Source organism: Eleginops maclovinus, chromosome 1, assembly GCF_036324505.1.
Source record: "Eleginops maclovinus isolate JMC-PN-2008 ecotype Puerto Natales chromosome 1, JC_Emac_rtc_rv5, whole genome shotgun sequence".
Classification (NCBI taxonomy): Eukaryota; Metazoa; Chordata; class Actinopteri; order Perciformes; family Eleginopidae; genus Eleginops; species Eleginops maclovinus.
In genome coordinates this window covers 23314449-23332067 of record NC_086349.1, presented here as the reverse complement: position 1 = coordinate 23332067, position 17619 = coordinate 23314449, and the positions used below count along the sequence as shown (strand labels likewise).

Below are 17619 nucleotides of genomic sequence, written 5' to 3'. Positions count from 1 at the left end.
ATAGTACGTCGATCTTTTTTCTGGAATTTTAAACACGCTATACTTTGAAGTTTTTTTGGTATATCGGATATATGGCGAGAGGTTATTGGGATCCATGTACATTTTGCTTTTCCCTTGCCAAAAATGAGTGTCATTCAGCTTCATCCATGACGGAGTACTGTGTCTAAAAGACTGAGGCTTAACTGTCTTGATATTCCCCCACCCCGAACTGTTGCATTATGCAGAGATGATTGGAGTTAACCCAGAGTGAAAACAGGCACTTTGTTTCAATACGTTCAACACATTTATTTGAGCAAATGTATCAAATTATTAGTTTCAATTTTACATCCATAAAATAAATTCTTCACAGTATACACTTTCAAAAAATCTTTAAGGTTCACATCACATTGTTTGGCAAACTAATTTCTAGACAACAGAGAATTTACAGAGAGGTTTTGAATAACTCGCCCTCTATCCAAGATGGAAATATGGACAGATGGCACCAAAGTCTTCCTCCTCCGCCTGACAACTTCCACAATCCATAAAAGTCTGTCTGACTGAGCCGGTGTAGCTCACTTAAGACTGCGACAGGCTTTCAGGGGTTGTGTCAGTGTTACCAGGCTTCACCATTCCCACTCGAATGGTCGTCACAAAACATTTGTGGAAACAAAAACCATCACAGGGGAAATTTCTCAAAGGGGGAATCTGTTGTCAAAATCATGGGACACCATATCTTGCTGTGACACTCCACGAAGAGAACAGGGGAAAACTATAAATAAGCAAATCAACGATGGAAATCACAGAACTTCAAATAAAACAACGATCAGCCTCAGAAGCTCACATGACCCACTAAAAAGGAGCCTATCATGTCTTTAATTTATGGCACTAAACACATTTCTCCATTTAATGCTGGCAGTCTGGGAGCCTTCATAGGGCAACGCTCCCCTCTACAGGCCAAGCAGGGTCACCGCAGTATTAGTCTAATTCTCCATTCACAGCCATAGTGGGGACAAGCGTTAGTTTACCATAAACCTACATTCAATCCTTGTTGTAAGTTTGAAAGATAAATCAAAGAAATTTCAATAATATAAGACCACAGAGGAGTTAATTTAATAAATGAAGACAGAGAGTGAAAAGCACCAAGTGCGCTGCAAGTTGTGCCTTTTCTGACAGATGTTTCCAAGTGTTCTTTACTTCTTCTCCTTCTTCTTCTCCTGCAGAAAGACAAATAATCAAGAGTTATCCGACAAGACCACATCACTCTATGAAAACAGAACAAAAACACATTTCGTATTTAACTCTGGTTATATAAAGCTGTACTGATAGATGTGGTTAAATAAGTTGTATGAGGAAGCAAGGTTTAAGTAGTTTTAACAATTGTTGACAGATGTTTGTCGATTAAAAAGCGTTTCTGAGAAAGATGTTGCTGTGGAGTTATTTTAATCTCTTTTACTTCCTCATAAAACGTTTTAAATGTTTGCACGACAAACTAAACACCAGTCATTGTGCTGCAGCGATGGCAGGATCAGATATCTAAAAGGAAGAAGCAAATGAGACCCAAAGTATCTGCATGGCGAGATTCTACTACATGCGACATATGCTGTTTTTGCTTTGGGCGAGCTGACCTTTTCAGCAGTTTCTCTGCTGCACTGTGTTGAAAACCCTGCATTGGAGATGTCCTATATTTTGATATTTTTTGCAAATCCACAACACAGTTTAAACCTTCTCTCAATACTTTACTCAAGGAGTAAAGTGCTCATGTGTGGGGAAATATTCTCAGCCATGGATTTGTTTTATCAATGATCATCTCCAGCAGCCGGTCAAAATACTACCAATCTGTGTACGTGGCTAAATATCCTTTCCTGTTCTGAGTAGTGTGCGCTCTGCAACATATTTAAGGTAAACTATAATATCCTGGGGTTTTTTAAAAGTATCTACAAGTGTTTTATAATGGCGTACAATATTACCTTTTTATAGCGTTCTTTACAATGATTTCAATATATTTTGAAGGCATACTTAATTAGATTTTTAGTCACAATTTTATGACACACTGCTATGATATTTTATGACATACTCTCCAAAGAATTCTTTCATGACATACTTGACTATGGTTTTGTATGATGCACCATAACAGAGCAGGCAGTCAAGAGGCAAGAGGGTGTGTGCAACAAACTGGGGAAAAATACCAAGACGCAATGCCACGTTCAGAAGAAGGCCTAACCGGGAATATCCTAACAGAAAATGCCGTTCAGATGACCAGCATCACATTTGAATACTGTCTTTTTCAAATGGTAACGCAATATTTATTGCCATGCACGTTATCACTGTGTTACCAGCCGTCACTAAGGCTTGTTAATGCGTTCTCATTGTTCATGATTATAATAATAAACAGCAGCGCTCTAAGGCTAAAAGGAATAAGAGATACCCGGGTTAAAATACACAGAGAGTGGTTATAAGTACGATCACTTCATTAAAGCTTTGGGTCTTTTCATTGGATTTGTTGACACTCAGAGCATGAGCAGACTGATCCGTGACCTCAGCAGAGCGCTGTGTACCTTGTCGTTCATGGCGAGGATGACCATCAGTTTCCTGAAGATGGTGATGAAATCCAGGAACAGGTCCACACAGTGCCTAAGTAAGTAAAGTTAGTTTTAGAATCGATAGAAGCTAATGGGGATAACACAAAGCAATCATCTGTATGAACTCATTATGCAGCAACTCTGAAAAGGAAAGACTTTTTCAAAGCTCTGAAAGTGGAGCACCTCACCATGGGAGGATGCATTTGCATGGTATTTGGTTATGACAAGGAATGCACACAAACAAGACTCACCAGATGTAGTCCTTGTCTCCGTTCTCTGCTTTCTCGATGATGAGCTGAGTGTCGAACAGGACGAAGCCGCACATGATGAGCAGCCCGAGGTACATGTGTGCCTGTCGGGAGAGACGCAAGACTCAAATTAGATTTACAAATGGAAGACGTCTGAATAAGCACTGTGTGAGGATAATTTCGCTCGGTTATCTACCTTAAAGAGCATCACAGATCCAAAGAACAAGTTCATCATAGACATCAGGAACAGCAGGGAGAGGCCAGACATCAGAGCTCCTTAAGGAGGAGAATAAGATACGGGAGAATGGGTTTAATAGGCAGAGTGGAATTCTGCATTAAGCAAGAAAATTGGGGTCATTTAAAGTCATGTTGTAAATTAAAGCCTTTACCTCCCAGGAACAGGTAGGTCCTGCGTTTGGCATAGAGAGCGCTGAGAGTGAAGCAGAGGAAAATAATGGAGGTTCCCATGAACGCCGTCACGATGATGCTGAGGAGACAGAAACCACAACAAATACCTTACTAAAAACGGACTCACAGAAAAGATGGCTATCAATCATCACACAATACTAGACTTCGTTGTGTTTAGTTTTTATAATGTTTAACTTTAAGCCAGCTAGCTGTCGGCTGCTTCTGTGCAGGTATTAAGCATTGAGCAACTCCAAACAAACCTGGGATTGACAGCAATGACAAAGTCCAGGGTGGGGCCAAGACCAACACCTGGAGAGGGAGAGGGGGAGGAAGGAAAACACTGCTTTTAGACTCTTGCAGGACAGAGAATTCACAAAGACAGCTGTGTTCATACGCCAAGTGACAATTTGACCTTAAAACGTAAAACCGGTTCTTTACCTGTGAGGAAGGCAAATCCGGCGAGGATAGCCAATCTCTTCTTCTCCGTCTCAGAGTTGTGTGGCGTCATGGCGAGCCAGAACATCATGCCCAGGGAGCCGAGCACGGACAGCAAGCCTCCCTGAGAACAAGAGCAAGATGTTGAGATGTGGCAGGGAATAAGTGACAATGACACTGAACCATCCAGCTTTTTATTCTCTGAAGTCAAATTCCTTATGACTGAAGCATCAGAATATCCATCTGATGAAGAAAAGTTTTAAAAGGCCTTTCAGAATAATAAAGTTCTGTCTTTTCCAACATCTCATGGCATGAGATCTAATCTTTTGTAATAAACCCAAGAAAAAAACGTGTTTAATCCTTTTGTTCTGTGGAATTCAACTTTTGACGTCCAGTGTGATTGGCACACTAAAGGGTGCCCTAAAGCACTGGAACTTTAGCTGTTCTGTTCCTTCACCATAACATGTTGAAACTAAAATGTATTCATCCTAAAGGACTTTTCTACCTTGTCTTAATATCTTATGTTGATTATGAGAACGATCTAGACATGTCATTTGTACCAACACTGGTGTAACAGACTTAGGACCTAATGATTTTGGTTGTTTCAAGTGGAAATGAAGGAATGGGTTGGATGATTATTAGTTTTTCATATACCTTTTATATTTAAAAAAATGTTCAAATATGAGGATCCTTTTTGCTTTATGCTTCCCTGTTGAAACCATTATTATAAGTATCTTGTAAAACTGTTTGGTAACTTGAGGGAAATGCTGTTAGCAAAAACAAATGCAGTCGGTTTAGCAGTCTGGGTCACCTTCAATAAACCAAAACCGGATTAAGCTGGATTACAAAATTGAATCATTTACAAAGTTCCTATAATTTGCTAATTAGAAAACTGGCTGTTTCAACCCCCTGGGTAACTGTACATGTGCACACATTGGGTTAGGTAGTATAGGAGTCATTGTGTTTGCTTTGCTTAATGGCTCTGTGTGCAGTGATATACAGGAAGGACCTGGACCGTGTAGACTCTCTTGTATCTTGTGAGTATCACCTGAAAGAGCCGTGTGACGACATGAAGGTAGGAGCCAGCCGCAGCCACAAACATACAAACGGCCAGGCTGGAGTACACATTCTTCAAGTGCACCTGGGTGGAATGAGATCTGCAACGGGAAAAAAAGATAACAGTCACCAATGATGGGCAGCGGACACTTGAGTCATAGTTGAAATAAAAACAACACTGAGATAGCGATCTGCTGCATGCCTACGCACATTTGGGATAACTTGAAGATGGAGTCAAAGTTGATGTTGCGGTCAAACACGTTCATGATGGTGATCGAGATCCGAAGTGATTCTTGAATGGATAAAGTCTCCTATGAAAAGAAATGGTGATGATTAGACGTTCTCTCCTCTTTCATGGTAAGAATCTAAACTATTTTACAAACACTGAAGCACTCGAATAAAGCAAAGTTACAGACATGTATCACCATCACGGCTGTATATCAGTAACCATCAAAGGAGCACAATCACACCTTTTCTTGTTCATGTTCAAAAGGAATATTGTTTTCCTTGTTTTTTTAAGATTACAGACATAACGGTACATTCCAAATGTATATTTATGCGTGGATGCCATAATTGTTGTATAGGTAAAAACTTAACCAAAGAATATTCACTTTGAAGACATTTTAGATCAATCGTAACTATTGTTGTGGCATATTTTCAGAGGTGGAAGAAGTACTCCGATCGGGTACTTTAGTAAAAGTAAAGGTACCAAAGTGTAGGAATACTCTGTTACAAGTTAAAGTCCTGCATTCAGAAGGTTACTCAAGTAAAAGTACACAAGTATTAGCATCAAAATATACTTAAAGTAACAAAAGTGAAAGTATAAATTGGCCCTTTTCAGAATATTATATATGAGGTGTTTTGATCATAGTTATTGATGCAATGAAGTGTTTGTCAAGGCTGGTGAAGGAGCAGATAGTTGTGTGCAATTATGCAAAGTAACTAAAGGTAGGAAACAAATGAAGTGGAGTAAAAGTACAATACAATGAATTTTAGTGGGGTAAAAGTGTAGCAAAACATTGAAATACTCAATGGTAAAGTACAAGTACCTCAACATTGTACAAAATGACATTACTTGAGTAAATCTACTTTCAAACCATCAAACGTTAGTCTATACTGCTTACATCACGCATGGTACACACGCATGTCGCAGATCAAAGTGCGTTAGTTAAAAGTTAGAGCAGCGATTGCAACTATAAATTGCACAACAGGTTAAAATGCTAGCGCTGACTGCTTATCAGGCTAAGTAGCTTTCAATGCTATCAATTCGAGTTTAACGATTCAGACGTTAACTGGCAAAACAATCAAAAGCAACTCGTGCTGTCAATAAATAAATACGTTGTGTGGAGCAGGGATGAGTTATCCACCAACAGCTGAAATATGTGTTTGACGCAGGAGACTATCATATTAACGGCTAATGTTTCTGGCGAGCTAAGCGTTCCGTTAAATACCGAGCTAGCTTAGGTGGCTAACACAACTCGACGTGTTCTAATTCCTCAGCACATAAGGACAGTAATGTTACAGCTTATGTTAATACTATAAACCGAGACGCTATGAACATAAAGCCACCAGAAAGATACCGCTTACCTTCGCTCTGCTACAAGATAACAACTGTTTGGCAGTCTTTCTTCTCCCTGTTCACTTTTATTTTTTTCTCCCAACAAAACATTAGCCGTTATGTGTCAGTTGCCTTGCGTGATGTCACCACGGAAACGCCCCGAAATCTGTAGTCCTTTCGTCCCGTAGGTAAAATACGACGTTGTAACAACTTAGCTAATGGACGTACTAAACAAGATGGTTATTTTTGTATTTACTGAGGGTTTAAACACATGTGTTGTTACTCGTTTCAGAGAAAATAAACATTTATATTAAAAGGTACTTCCTGGTGTGTCACTGAGAAATGTCCCCGGTACACCTAAAATGGCCGACTCGTAAATGCAACCTCTCCATTCCAAACAGTTTGGAGAAAAACGAGATTTTGTAATGTTTTTTATATCGTTTACGTACGAAGTGTGGCTCCAACATACTATTTATTAATTGTTATGAAAGAAGGAGCTACCTTTACTATAACGTGTAAAATAAGAGGAGGGCTGATGCAACTTGAAACGTAAGAGTGTAATTGAGTGTGAAGATGTCAATCAGTAAACATGTTTCAACTGCGTGCAAGATGTTGATTATTTCCCATTGAAATAATACATTTAACTTAAATGAAACACTGTGTTTGGATTTGTGATGTATATTTGTTGTTGTGAAAAATACATGTATTTTAAGTTAGTGGGCTGTTTGCTCATTTATTCACTTTATCCTAATCATGTGCGCCATGCAGAGGAGTCATTGGCAATAAAAGGCCTCAGGCACCCTCCAGAAATGCTTACTATTCAGAAAAGAATCATTTATAATTTAAAATATTCAGCCAATTAAATCCACAACTAGATCGAAGACAGAAGGAAGGAATGTTGTATTATTTTACACAAAAGTTGATGGGTAAAGTGTTGGTTTAAAGGTAAAGAGAAAATAATTTTTGAGCTAGGGTTCAGAGTTCAGAGGTTCATTGGCCTCAAAAAAGTAAGTTATTATGCCAAATTGAAATTATATATATATAATTCAATAAATCTACATTCTTAACTGTTTTATCATATTAAATAATGATTGTCAACATAACTTGACAGTTTTAGAAGTACTGAGAACAGCATTTCTTTGAATGGATTGAATATTAAGTGATCTAAAAAGATAATTAACAAAGAGATGTGTCCTTTTGTGTCAGATGTAAGAAAACACACACAGACAGAATAATATAACCAATTTTTATTTAAATATAAAAACTGGTAGCACCTTATCTGTTAGAGTTTTGGTCAGATCAGGTAGACAAAATGAGAGTTGGATTTTTTTCTGATACACAAAGACAAATTGTGACTTTCTAAAACAAATACTTTTGGTCATCACAACTGGTACAAATTCATTATCATCTTTTAGTTTCTAACATGCAGGCAATAATTGCATCAGACAATAAACATCATAGAAAAACCACATTACCCAGGAAACGTAACCCCACAAAATATGTTGTACTGAACTAAAAATGAAAAAAAAAAAAACATTTTCAGGCATGATTGAAACTTGCATTTATATGTATTGGTTTGTTTGATTTAACTGTTTGAGTATTTGTATTATCTATGAATTTTGACAGCAAAAAGTGTGTTATTTAGGCACGGATAAAAACACAAGGTCAGCCTCAAAGTAGGCAAACAGATTTCAATATAAAATGTGAAGCATTATACTGGACAATACAGATTTTTGGCCAATAAATATAGAAAAAACACTCACACATGCTAAAAAAATCAAATTTGATATTTTCAAGTGTTGCACTGCAAGTACCACAGCCCCCATGGCATTACACTTGCTCTCGACAGTGTTTTCTCACGCTCAGCATGACACATCAGAGTGTGTAGGCCCACAAATCTCTTTTCAGGCAGAACACAATTCTCTGTCCGATTGTTTTTTGAAAAGGCACAGTTTTTACTTTCAGCACTGTCAATATAAACAAGTGCAAGTTGTTTGTCATATAATAATAAATGAAAAACATAGTAACAAATGAATCTTAATGAAAACTTGTGGCATTTGTTGTCGTCCTATGTGCCAACATATTCCAGTGTGTCTGCCATCAAAGACAAGAGTTCACCCTGTTTACTTAACTTATGTCAGATATAATTCACACATGATGTATATTTGCATGGTTTTATAGTACAAATAGGTAAAATACACTTTTGTTTCGCTGCTCATTTACAGGTAAATAAGGCTACAGTAATGTTTACATCTGCTTAATGCAATTATTGACTGGCTACTTACGAGGTACTGTCCATGTAATCACAAAAGTGGGTTGCATAGAGGAACCATGTTTAAAAATAGATTTCCTTATAAAACAACCTATTAAAAGAAATCCATAAATGTATAAAATCTGGTGTAAATTTCAAAAAAGAGCTGATGTTTTTTTTCTTCCTTAAAAAGGCACAAGACTTAAAACAAAACAATGTCCAAAAGTCAAGTCAGAGCAGGCAGGCTTCTGCTTTGGCAAAATAACCACTTTGATATTCTAACTGGAGAGATTGTGATGGGATTGCTTTGGTTGTTGTTTCCCGCTTTCAAATAGTGGTTGTCAATAATGTCAGCACTGAGGTTCGGAGGAAAGGCCTCAGAATGCTATCTTTAGTTTCAGCTGCGCCAAACACATTGTGTTTTACAAGCTTGGTATTTCCTTAACCCCCTGGCTAACACACATTTTATAAGCAGAATATTTTGTGCAGAGGCAAGGAGAACAATGTCTGAAAACTATCTATTGTCAAAACACGGTTTTATTGTAGTTGAAGGAGCTTCAGGCTGGAGGTCTTAGCAGGAGAGGTCCTCGGAGAGCTTAATGTCCACGGAGCAGGTCCAGCTGCGTGTAAACATCCTCAGCCTGACTGAGTTCCTCAAACACAGGCAGAAGGTTGAGCAGCTCAGCGTCGTCCATGTCATCAAACCATGACACCACAGGAACCTGAACAAAACAAAGAGTCACTCACAGACTGTTGGCTCCAAACAGAATAATCACATAAAAACATGCCCTGAGTGTTGTCAGTTCGGTTCTGATGAAAATGAATAGCCATTTTACATGAGGTGTACCATTTTGATCAATCTTCAATGTACCTTTTCATCTGGAGTGTACATTTCTCTACATTTAGGACTAGAACAATAAGAGACTTTATTGGTAAATGATGAACTGTTTTAGTACTTTTTCAAGCCATACAATCTGTTCAGTCTCTGATGTTTGCATCATAATGGGTATTGTACACTATTTTGCACCATAGTGCAATAAATAAAATGTAACTGTTAGTAAGTAATCTGTCGATTTAATGATTATTACGAATGATGCGTTGCAGCCCTGATCAGGACAGCATTGGTAATACACTTCACCAAGGCTATTTTTCTTAAACATTGCAGAAAGAAGCTAATCTCACATTGCCAAAACTTGTCTCATCAAACTTGAGGTCTATTGGTAATCTTTCAAACCATTTGGGAAATTAAGATCCAGGCTTGAGTACAAACAAGGTATCTTTTTCATATTCTTTTGGTCCCATTATGACCATTTCTCAAAACAACTTGTGCGTGAAGGCCTCTGTGAGATGATGAAACAGCGATCTTAGATCAGGTGTCACATTTATTGGCAAATATTAATAATATTCATCTTGTTTTTAGCAGCGATTTTGAACACAGAGAGATCTGATTACTGACAGTATTGATGGAAACTCACAGCATTATTAGGGTGGAAGATGTAGGAGGCGGGGGAGTTATCCAGGATGAGGGTTTTGTTGAGGTCTCTGCCCAGGCGGCTCAAATCTTTGACATAGCAGCCCTGGTGGAATACACAAGACTCCCGGAATAACCGGGTCCTGAACACACCACACTGATCCAGCAGGTCCGTCACTGGGTCCGCATACTGATGGAGGTGAGAGGAGGGGGGGGGTTGCAGGTGAGGGAGAGGCAGGTTGGACTAATGAAGCACTTTCTACCAGTGGAGGATATTAGCTAAAACAGCATCACAAGAAATAGCATCACACGTCAAACATGTACTCATCTGGAATTAGGTTGCACCAACAGATAGATACATAGGGTTGTTAAGTCATCTTTACGTTCTTAGTAACTGTGAACTTCTTTACTTTGGGTTTACTAAACTGGGTTGTACCAATACATCTTAAGTAATATTACCAGCTTTAAAGTAGCAGGATAAATACATGTATGTCTTTCATAGTACTTTTGCATTGTATAGGGAGGGGTTAATATATGATTATGCTAACTTTGGGAGAAGTATTTTGCATTTTTGGATAACGTCTGGTTATCAGAAATGAATTGCACTATTGTTACAAAATTTGCAAGTCAATAAAAAATGGCCCCAGTTTACATTATGATTCAAAACATCATGTGTTATTTCCTCTTCATCTTTAATCTCAACCTTTAAAGTATTTATGCATATATCTCCATCTACCCAATAACTAAGCTAAGTTAGAATTACATGCGTGTTGATGCAACCGTCTCCAGATGAGCACAGTAACAAACTACAGCTTTAAATGTGAGCAAGGTGAACACTGAGGTGCCTAACAGCATGTTAAGCAGCTGCTGTCCCAGTGAAAGGAGAACTAGAGGGCGAGAAAAAACAGAACAAGCTCTGATAGATCAGACATCAGACATCTGAGAGCTGGATACGATATCTATTTTAAGTATCTGCTGTAAAGTACCTTTGCGAGACTGGCTGTAAACAGCACACATTCAAACAGCTCTCCCATCCTCTGCAGGAACTCGTCCACATACGGCCTCTTCATCACATACACCTGCAGCACAAACACACCATCAGCAAACAGGACTATGTGAATGTAATTTACATTCCTTTTGTCACAATTGTACCATCAAGTTATTGTTTTTATTAAGACTAAAGTCAAAACACATTGGTGTAAACGCTTTCAGTATTTTTGCTGCACACAACAAAACACAACTGCACTTATAGGTCAATATAAAAATGTGGCTACAAACACACAACTCTTTAATGTAACTAGTTTAACTTATTGTCTGGTTGTTTTCTTTAAAACAATCAGTCCGCATTATTAGAAATAAGGGCATGTTCCCAATGTTTCCTCGAGATTTAGATAAAGGTTTCCATCCGTCGGCTGCTAACGGCCAGTTCCTGAAACAAGTAATCAAGAATAGGCCGTGCCAGTGTTAACCAGCCTATCCTGGATTACTTGAACCAGGCAGAGGCCCGGAGAGGATTGTGCCCCAGCACCCGGGGTCCCAGGAATCACATTTCTGAGTTAATTACATTTCCATATGTCCAAATTGGGAAGCTCGCCGCAAAAGATGAAGGAAATGGTCCGACACAGAGTGCTAGTTGAGCATTTTTTCTTCATACATCACTTATTAATGATATTTTAGATGAACTGGGCTGTAATGACTACTTTTCCTGCTGATGCATCCACTTCTCTCACGATTTCCTTTTTTCAACATCTGGCCAGTAGAGGGCTCCGTGGTGCCGTCAGAGTGAAACCTGGCTGATCAGTTACAAGACCCATCCCTTTTCAGCTCAGCAACCTCTGCAAACACTCACACACACACATACACAACCCCCTCCCCTCCACGGCAAACACTCTCACACACACAGTAGTTTACCTGGTGTGTGGTCCCCTCTATCTCCACAGGAACGATGAAGTCTGCATTACTAATAGGCTGGAAGGGGGAAAACACAGAGGGAGATGGTTGGCCTGCTCAGCGCTGTGTACATTCACATGGCATTACATAACACCTGAACACTCAGAAACAGAGTCCGCACTGCTGCTACAAATCACAGCAAGAGCCTACACACACAGAATATCATGACTTGATGTTCTTCGAGGACATGTGATGTATTTAATAGAAGAAGTATCAAAGGAGAACTAGCAGGGACGCTACAACGTACTATGAAATATACTAAAAACATTAATAATGAGGTACTTGATGCTTAACTATCAGTAAATATGAATACGATTTAGGAATAGTTATTTAGAAAAATGTGTGTTTTTTCCTGCTTTCATACCTTGAATGAGCTGTGCACCAGGGTCTCATCCAGATCTATGACCACACATAACTTCCCTTGGTCCTGGGCCTCTATCTCAGGCAGGAGGCTAAACTCTGATTGCTAGGAAGACACAAAAATACTTTATTTTAATTGTACCGTCCCACACACACATATATGTAATACATCTTTTGTTGTGTTTATACAGAAGAAGCATGATTAGTCCTAATAGTGCTTTCATACGAAAATCAGACCTTGGTCCATGAATTTTACCTCCGGGAAATTAGATTGGATTCAGTTTTAGGGCTGCATGAATGTGTGGAAGAAGCATTATATTTACTGTAACTACTTTTACGTTGCATTATTTTAGGATTAGCATATCTATGTGTTTTTTACACTTCCCAAAAGCCTCTCTACAACTGGCCTTCATCTGCAGGGAGAACACATTAGCTTGATATAATCTCCTTTTTTTTAAACATCCAGTGTCCCCTAGATAATAATTGTGTCTTTATGAGCAGTGTCAATGTGAAATTAATTATTTAATTATTACAAAACATTAAGACAGGGAAATTGAGATTGAGATCAAATACTACACAAGAGCAACAACAATCTTATTTCGCCAGATAAACAAACGCAATATATCATAACCCCATTGGCGCTTATTCTTTTAATTTGGTTTATTTCACAATAACCCGGCGCTACAGACGCTGCTTCCTGTTTGCTCCTGATGCTCGAGGACGATCCTCAATATGAGCAAACTTGGCATCTCATTAAAAGGCCTCTTCCATGCTACTGAAGCTCTAATCAGGCTGACAGCGTTCACCAGCGTGGCCGGCCGTGTGCAGCAGGCGCTCAAGGCTTTATTTTTTCTCCACCTCAGCAATTACGAGGCACACAATACACCATTCTCTGCTCCCCGTCAGCCTAAAGGATTGATAGTCACTCTGACGCTCTTATCTTCCTTGGGGGGGATCAAGTGTGAACATCAAAGTGATTCCATATCCGCAGACAGTTGCGGTTAGCTTTTAAGATGTTAGGAGCAGGTGCAGTAGTGGTTTTAGTGCGCAGTTGTAAAAAACAACGTTGCTTGACAACATTTTTACAGCATGTTTATTCCCACAGATGGCAAAACTATTCAAACAACCCCTTTTCAAGCTATGTGTGTGTGTGGCTGTGACAAGGAAGTGAAATCTTAAATAAACAAAAATAAAGCCAGGAATTAACTCCTCACATTGTTTTTCAGCAGTGTGAAACATTGCCAGAATAAGAATAGTGTTACCTTGACAACCATCCCATTTTCCTGTGACTCCAGCAGGGCCTGATGGGAAGGCGGTGGTGTTGGTGGTTTGGGGTCATCCTGAGCTTTAAGGCAGCAGAAGAGCGCCTTGAAGATGTTACAACTTCGAGGCTGTTTCAAGGCAGACCGGCTCACCTGGCCTGTTTTGCGAAAAAAAAAAAAAAGACATTCATGAGGGAACTGCATGATGGAGCAACATGGAAATTTAAAGTAGAGCTTGAATAACACGTCAGATATACGTAATGTAGTCTGATTTCTTCCAAACGAATGAAAACAGATGAAAAACATTAAAATCAATCACTTAAATTGAGTACAGTCAGTTGTGAGCTACTTGATACATGTAGTAGGAGCTTCCTCCTTTCCTAAAGGCACCATCCATCTGTCTACGGGGATGGTACAGCCTTCACATGAAATCTGTTTTTAATGCGCCTGCCTCTGCTGCTGTTGCTGCTGCTGCAAATGGCTGGTACATGTTATATAATCACAGAGGGCGGGAAAACCCACACTTTTCAGCACTACCTTCAACAGAAAACACAGACAGAACACATTCCAACCATTTTAAACTCCAAGACCTTTCGGGGCGGCCTGAAGCTTTCCAGAACAGACAGACAGACAGTCAGTGATCCGGACAAGCAGTCACACCTCAGCGCTCTGTGCAATTCTTTGATCAGCCACCCTTAACTACGAAAGTCCAGCCCAACACAAGACTTGTAGTGAAAGACAGGGAAAAAAACATTCTTGCAAGTCCCCCTCTAGTGTGTTTCATATGAGGACCTGCAAACATATCCATCAAAACAGACTCGTCGCAAACATGCTCAGCGTTTACTAGAATGAAGAACTGCTGATAAACCGTGAATAGTAAAAACTGAAAGATTTTTTTCTAATAATCTACAGATTCCATGCTCTGAAGACATAATGCAGACACACACCAGTGGCTATGTTAAACAACACCAAGAGACAAAGGAGCCAGATCTGGTAATTCCTCAGATGTCCTTCATCAGTCCTGCACACTTTTAGTTAATAACAATATATCCCTTATAATATGACCAATCAAATTTAACCAATATAATCCACATGATTAATATAAATCGTGACAGCCAATCTGTGTAAACCAGCCTATTGATTTCCCACAGGAAGGCAGCATTGGCCATGTATGACATAACACATGCATTATATCTCTGCTGCATGTGAGAGCATGGACACATAACAGCAGATTAGTCCTACAGAAATGTGTGATATAACCAAACATGCCAAGCAATGCAAAATAGGGCACTGTGAATACTTTTCTAAAACAGTACCTGCAATCATGCATTATGCACAATAACAAGAACCAAGTGGTGAGCCAGAATCAATAAGCAAAGCTCGTTTCAATCCTGAGGAGAGCGTGCAAACAACGAAATCTATGAAATGGTGCTACGATGGGCGTGTGCAGAGGGGTGTGTTTGTGCATTCCCCTGTCAACACCGCGGCACCTGGTATTTCTATACAGTCCCCCTGTTTATAATCAACAGCTAAATTCAGCCTTTTAAATGCTTTATCGTTTAATACAGAAACTTAGTGAAATACAGGCAGACGTGGGACCAGTGCAGCAGTCTTTAATGCTACTGCACTCATCTGTGACCCCCGCCCCCTATAAAATATGAACAAAAACCCCAGGAATGAACCCAATTGCCTTGTTTTCCCTGGTCTGTAGTGATGCCTGTGGTGACAGACGAGCTCCTTCATGCTGTATACCTGGTATAGTAGTAGGATGTGGGATGGTGCCAAACAAGCTGGAACCTGATCGTAATAAATACACGGCAGCTTTGGAGAGCTGGCCATGATCACAAGCAGCAAAAACACCAGGAAGAATTCAGCCATGATCATAACACCACATGTTAAGAAGATTTACACAAGAAAATACATTTTAAAATGATCTGAATGGCAAACCCAGTGTCAAATGGAGACTATGAACCTATCCTCTATAAGAAAAGAGAACTAAACTGTGGTAAAGCTAAACAATAATCCCATGTATAGATGTTTTTTTGTATTTTAACACCACTTTATGATGTGCAGGTGACGAAAAACAGCTTCTGGATTAAATAGTATAAGTAAATAACCACATTTTATTATTTCAGATGCAGTGGATGTAGCTTTTTATAGCGATTAGATTTAAATATGACACGTGCTTGTCAAATATATATTTTTAAAAAGGGGAAATGTTATTTTTTATTCAAATAGCACTTGTTTATGTGCAGGTGAAGAAAAACATCTTCAGGGAAAAATCGTATTAGTGAATAAGAACAGTTGGATTATTTTAGATTGAGTGAATGTGGATTTTTTAGAGATTGGATTTAAAAATGACAGATGTGTTTGGCAAATGTAAAAAAAAAAAGGGGGGGCAATGCGCCTCTTTGACCGCGCTCCGCAGATCTCAACTGTCAAATGGGCGCACTACAGGCTTTCCATACACACCGATTCATATTCAATACAGCACCAAATCAAGCCGATATAATAACACTTCCAAAGCAAATGAAAACACAGGCCCATCTCACCTGTTTTCGGTGACACTTGCACGTCTTCTTTCTGCACTTGGGTGATAACAGAACTTTCCATCTGACAATCACAGAGCCCTCAAAATCCTCAAATCCTGTCCCCGAGCACTGATGGGCATCCCTCATTGGGTTTTATTGACAAGTAGACTCAATTATTCACCGAGGTAACGTGTCCTCCGCCTCGGGATTTGCCTTGTTCGTGGGTTTCTTTATTCCCACCGCCGCGGCTTCTTCTCCTTCTTCTTCTTCGTCTCTCCGAGGTTCGCCGCCCGGGGAAAAGGGGGGCAAAGGCACTTGGATATGTTTTTTCTTTGGGAGGCTATTTGAGACTCTGTCAGCTCCGTCGTCTCGGGTTTACCATTACTATTACGGGTAATAATGACCGAGCAGCTCACTCTAACCCGACGCTGCGAAGTCCGTACTCTTGCAGCAACAACATGGAGAATCCAGGCGAGAGGAGGAAAACAACCGAGGAAATGGGGCAAGGTGGGGCGGTTTCAAGCCCCCCTTTACTACAGATAAACAACATCGCCCGAAAGGCCTTAAAGAGCGACGAAAAACACCGAGAATCGATCTCTACGCTCGATTTCGATGCATTTATACGGATTTCAGTGTGCAGTTAGATGCAAAATATGAGTTTTGTTATTATCCGGGGCTTTGTTTTTCTACGGTTGGGACTCCGAGGGCGCCTTGAAACCGTCCCCGCTCTCTGATTGGACGCTCCGGTGAATGGGGGCGTGGCTAAAGCATTCCTCCCCGTCCTGCACGCGCCGCACCGAACACATTCCAGCTCTGCTCGAGATCACATTGTTTGTAAATTATTCGAAAAATAAATAATAATTTCTGCAAATACTTGTTTACATAGAAATGAAGACACTTCTTTCTCATGAGGTGAGACACTACACGCAAAAACATCGTCGTATTTTGCATTGTTAATTTTGGGATTTTTAGGCTAATTTTGCTTCAATAACATGTCCTACTTTTATAGCAGTCAAAGGAAAACATCCGGCAAAAAGATTCAGGTGTTTCTTTTTCTACACTTTGTCTTTTTGCTTCCGAAGATTTCTCCTCAAGTCACCTAAAGTTATTATTAGATGGTGCCTCCTTTGCATATTTAAACATAGCATTTCAGAAAACTTTTAGGCAAATAAACAAAAAGTAATGGTTTTTATTACGGATTAAACTTTCAACACGATATACTACTTGAATGGTACCCTATTCAATGTGTCCGCAGTTGTTTTTTTTGTTTGCATTGTATTATCTACTAATACATGTAATCATTGTTTGTAGTCTGCAAATTTGTTATTCAACTTAAAGAAAAGTATGTTATTGGAGATAACATAACTTATGAACCAAAATAATGCAATTATCTCCCTAAAAAATGCATTATCTTGACCTGTTATGTTTAATACTTCAATTATTGTCCAGATGTTGCTAATTATGGTTATTAAACTACAGTGGGGTTACCTTATAAGCAAAACAACATCTGGTTAGCAGGGCAGCCAAAAAC

The 17619-nt window shown here is 39.3% G+C and overlaps 2 protein-coding genes across 2 annotated transcripts; both read right to left on the bottom strand.

The window, feature by feature from the left end:
- Positions 1-270: 270 nt before the first annotated feature.
- tegt (testis enhanced gene transcript (BAX inhibitor 1)) lies at positions 271-6521 on the bottom strand. Its single transcript, XM_063881472.1, has 10 exons — positions 6293-6521; positions 4916-5016; positions 4698-4806; positions 3653-3773; positions 3475-3523; positions 3196-3293; positions 3003-3082; positions 2810-2910; positions 2535-2610; positions 271-1193 (listed from the first exon to the last, which is right to left on the bottom strand). Exons 2-10 carry the CDS (start codon positions 4969-4971, stop codon positions 1170-1172), a joined length of 714 nt encoding a protein of 237 aa, XP_063737542.1. The 5' UTR covers positions 4972-5016; positions 6293-6521; the 3' UTR covers positions 271-1169.
- A 974-nt stretch (positions 6522-7495) lies between these two features.
- ctdsp2 (CTD (carboxy-terminal domain, RNA polymerase II, polypeptide A) small phosphatase 2) lies at positions 7496-16777 on the bottom strand. Its single transcript, XM_063881458.1, has 7 exons — positions 16110-16777; positions 13558-13715; positions 12300-12401; positions 11897-11953; positions 10972-11064; positions 9990-10175; positions 7496-9236 (listed from the first exon to the last, which is right to left on the bottom strand). The coding sequence occupies exons 1-7, from the start codon at positions 16168-16170 to the stop codon at positions 9111-9113; spliced, it is 783 nt and encodes a 260-aa protein (XP_063737528.1). The 5' UTR covers positions 16171-16777; the 3' UTR covers positions 7496-9110.
- Between the last annotated feature and the right edge of the window lie 842 nt (positions 16778-17619).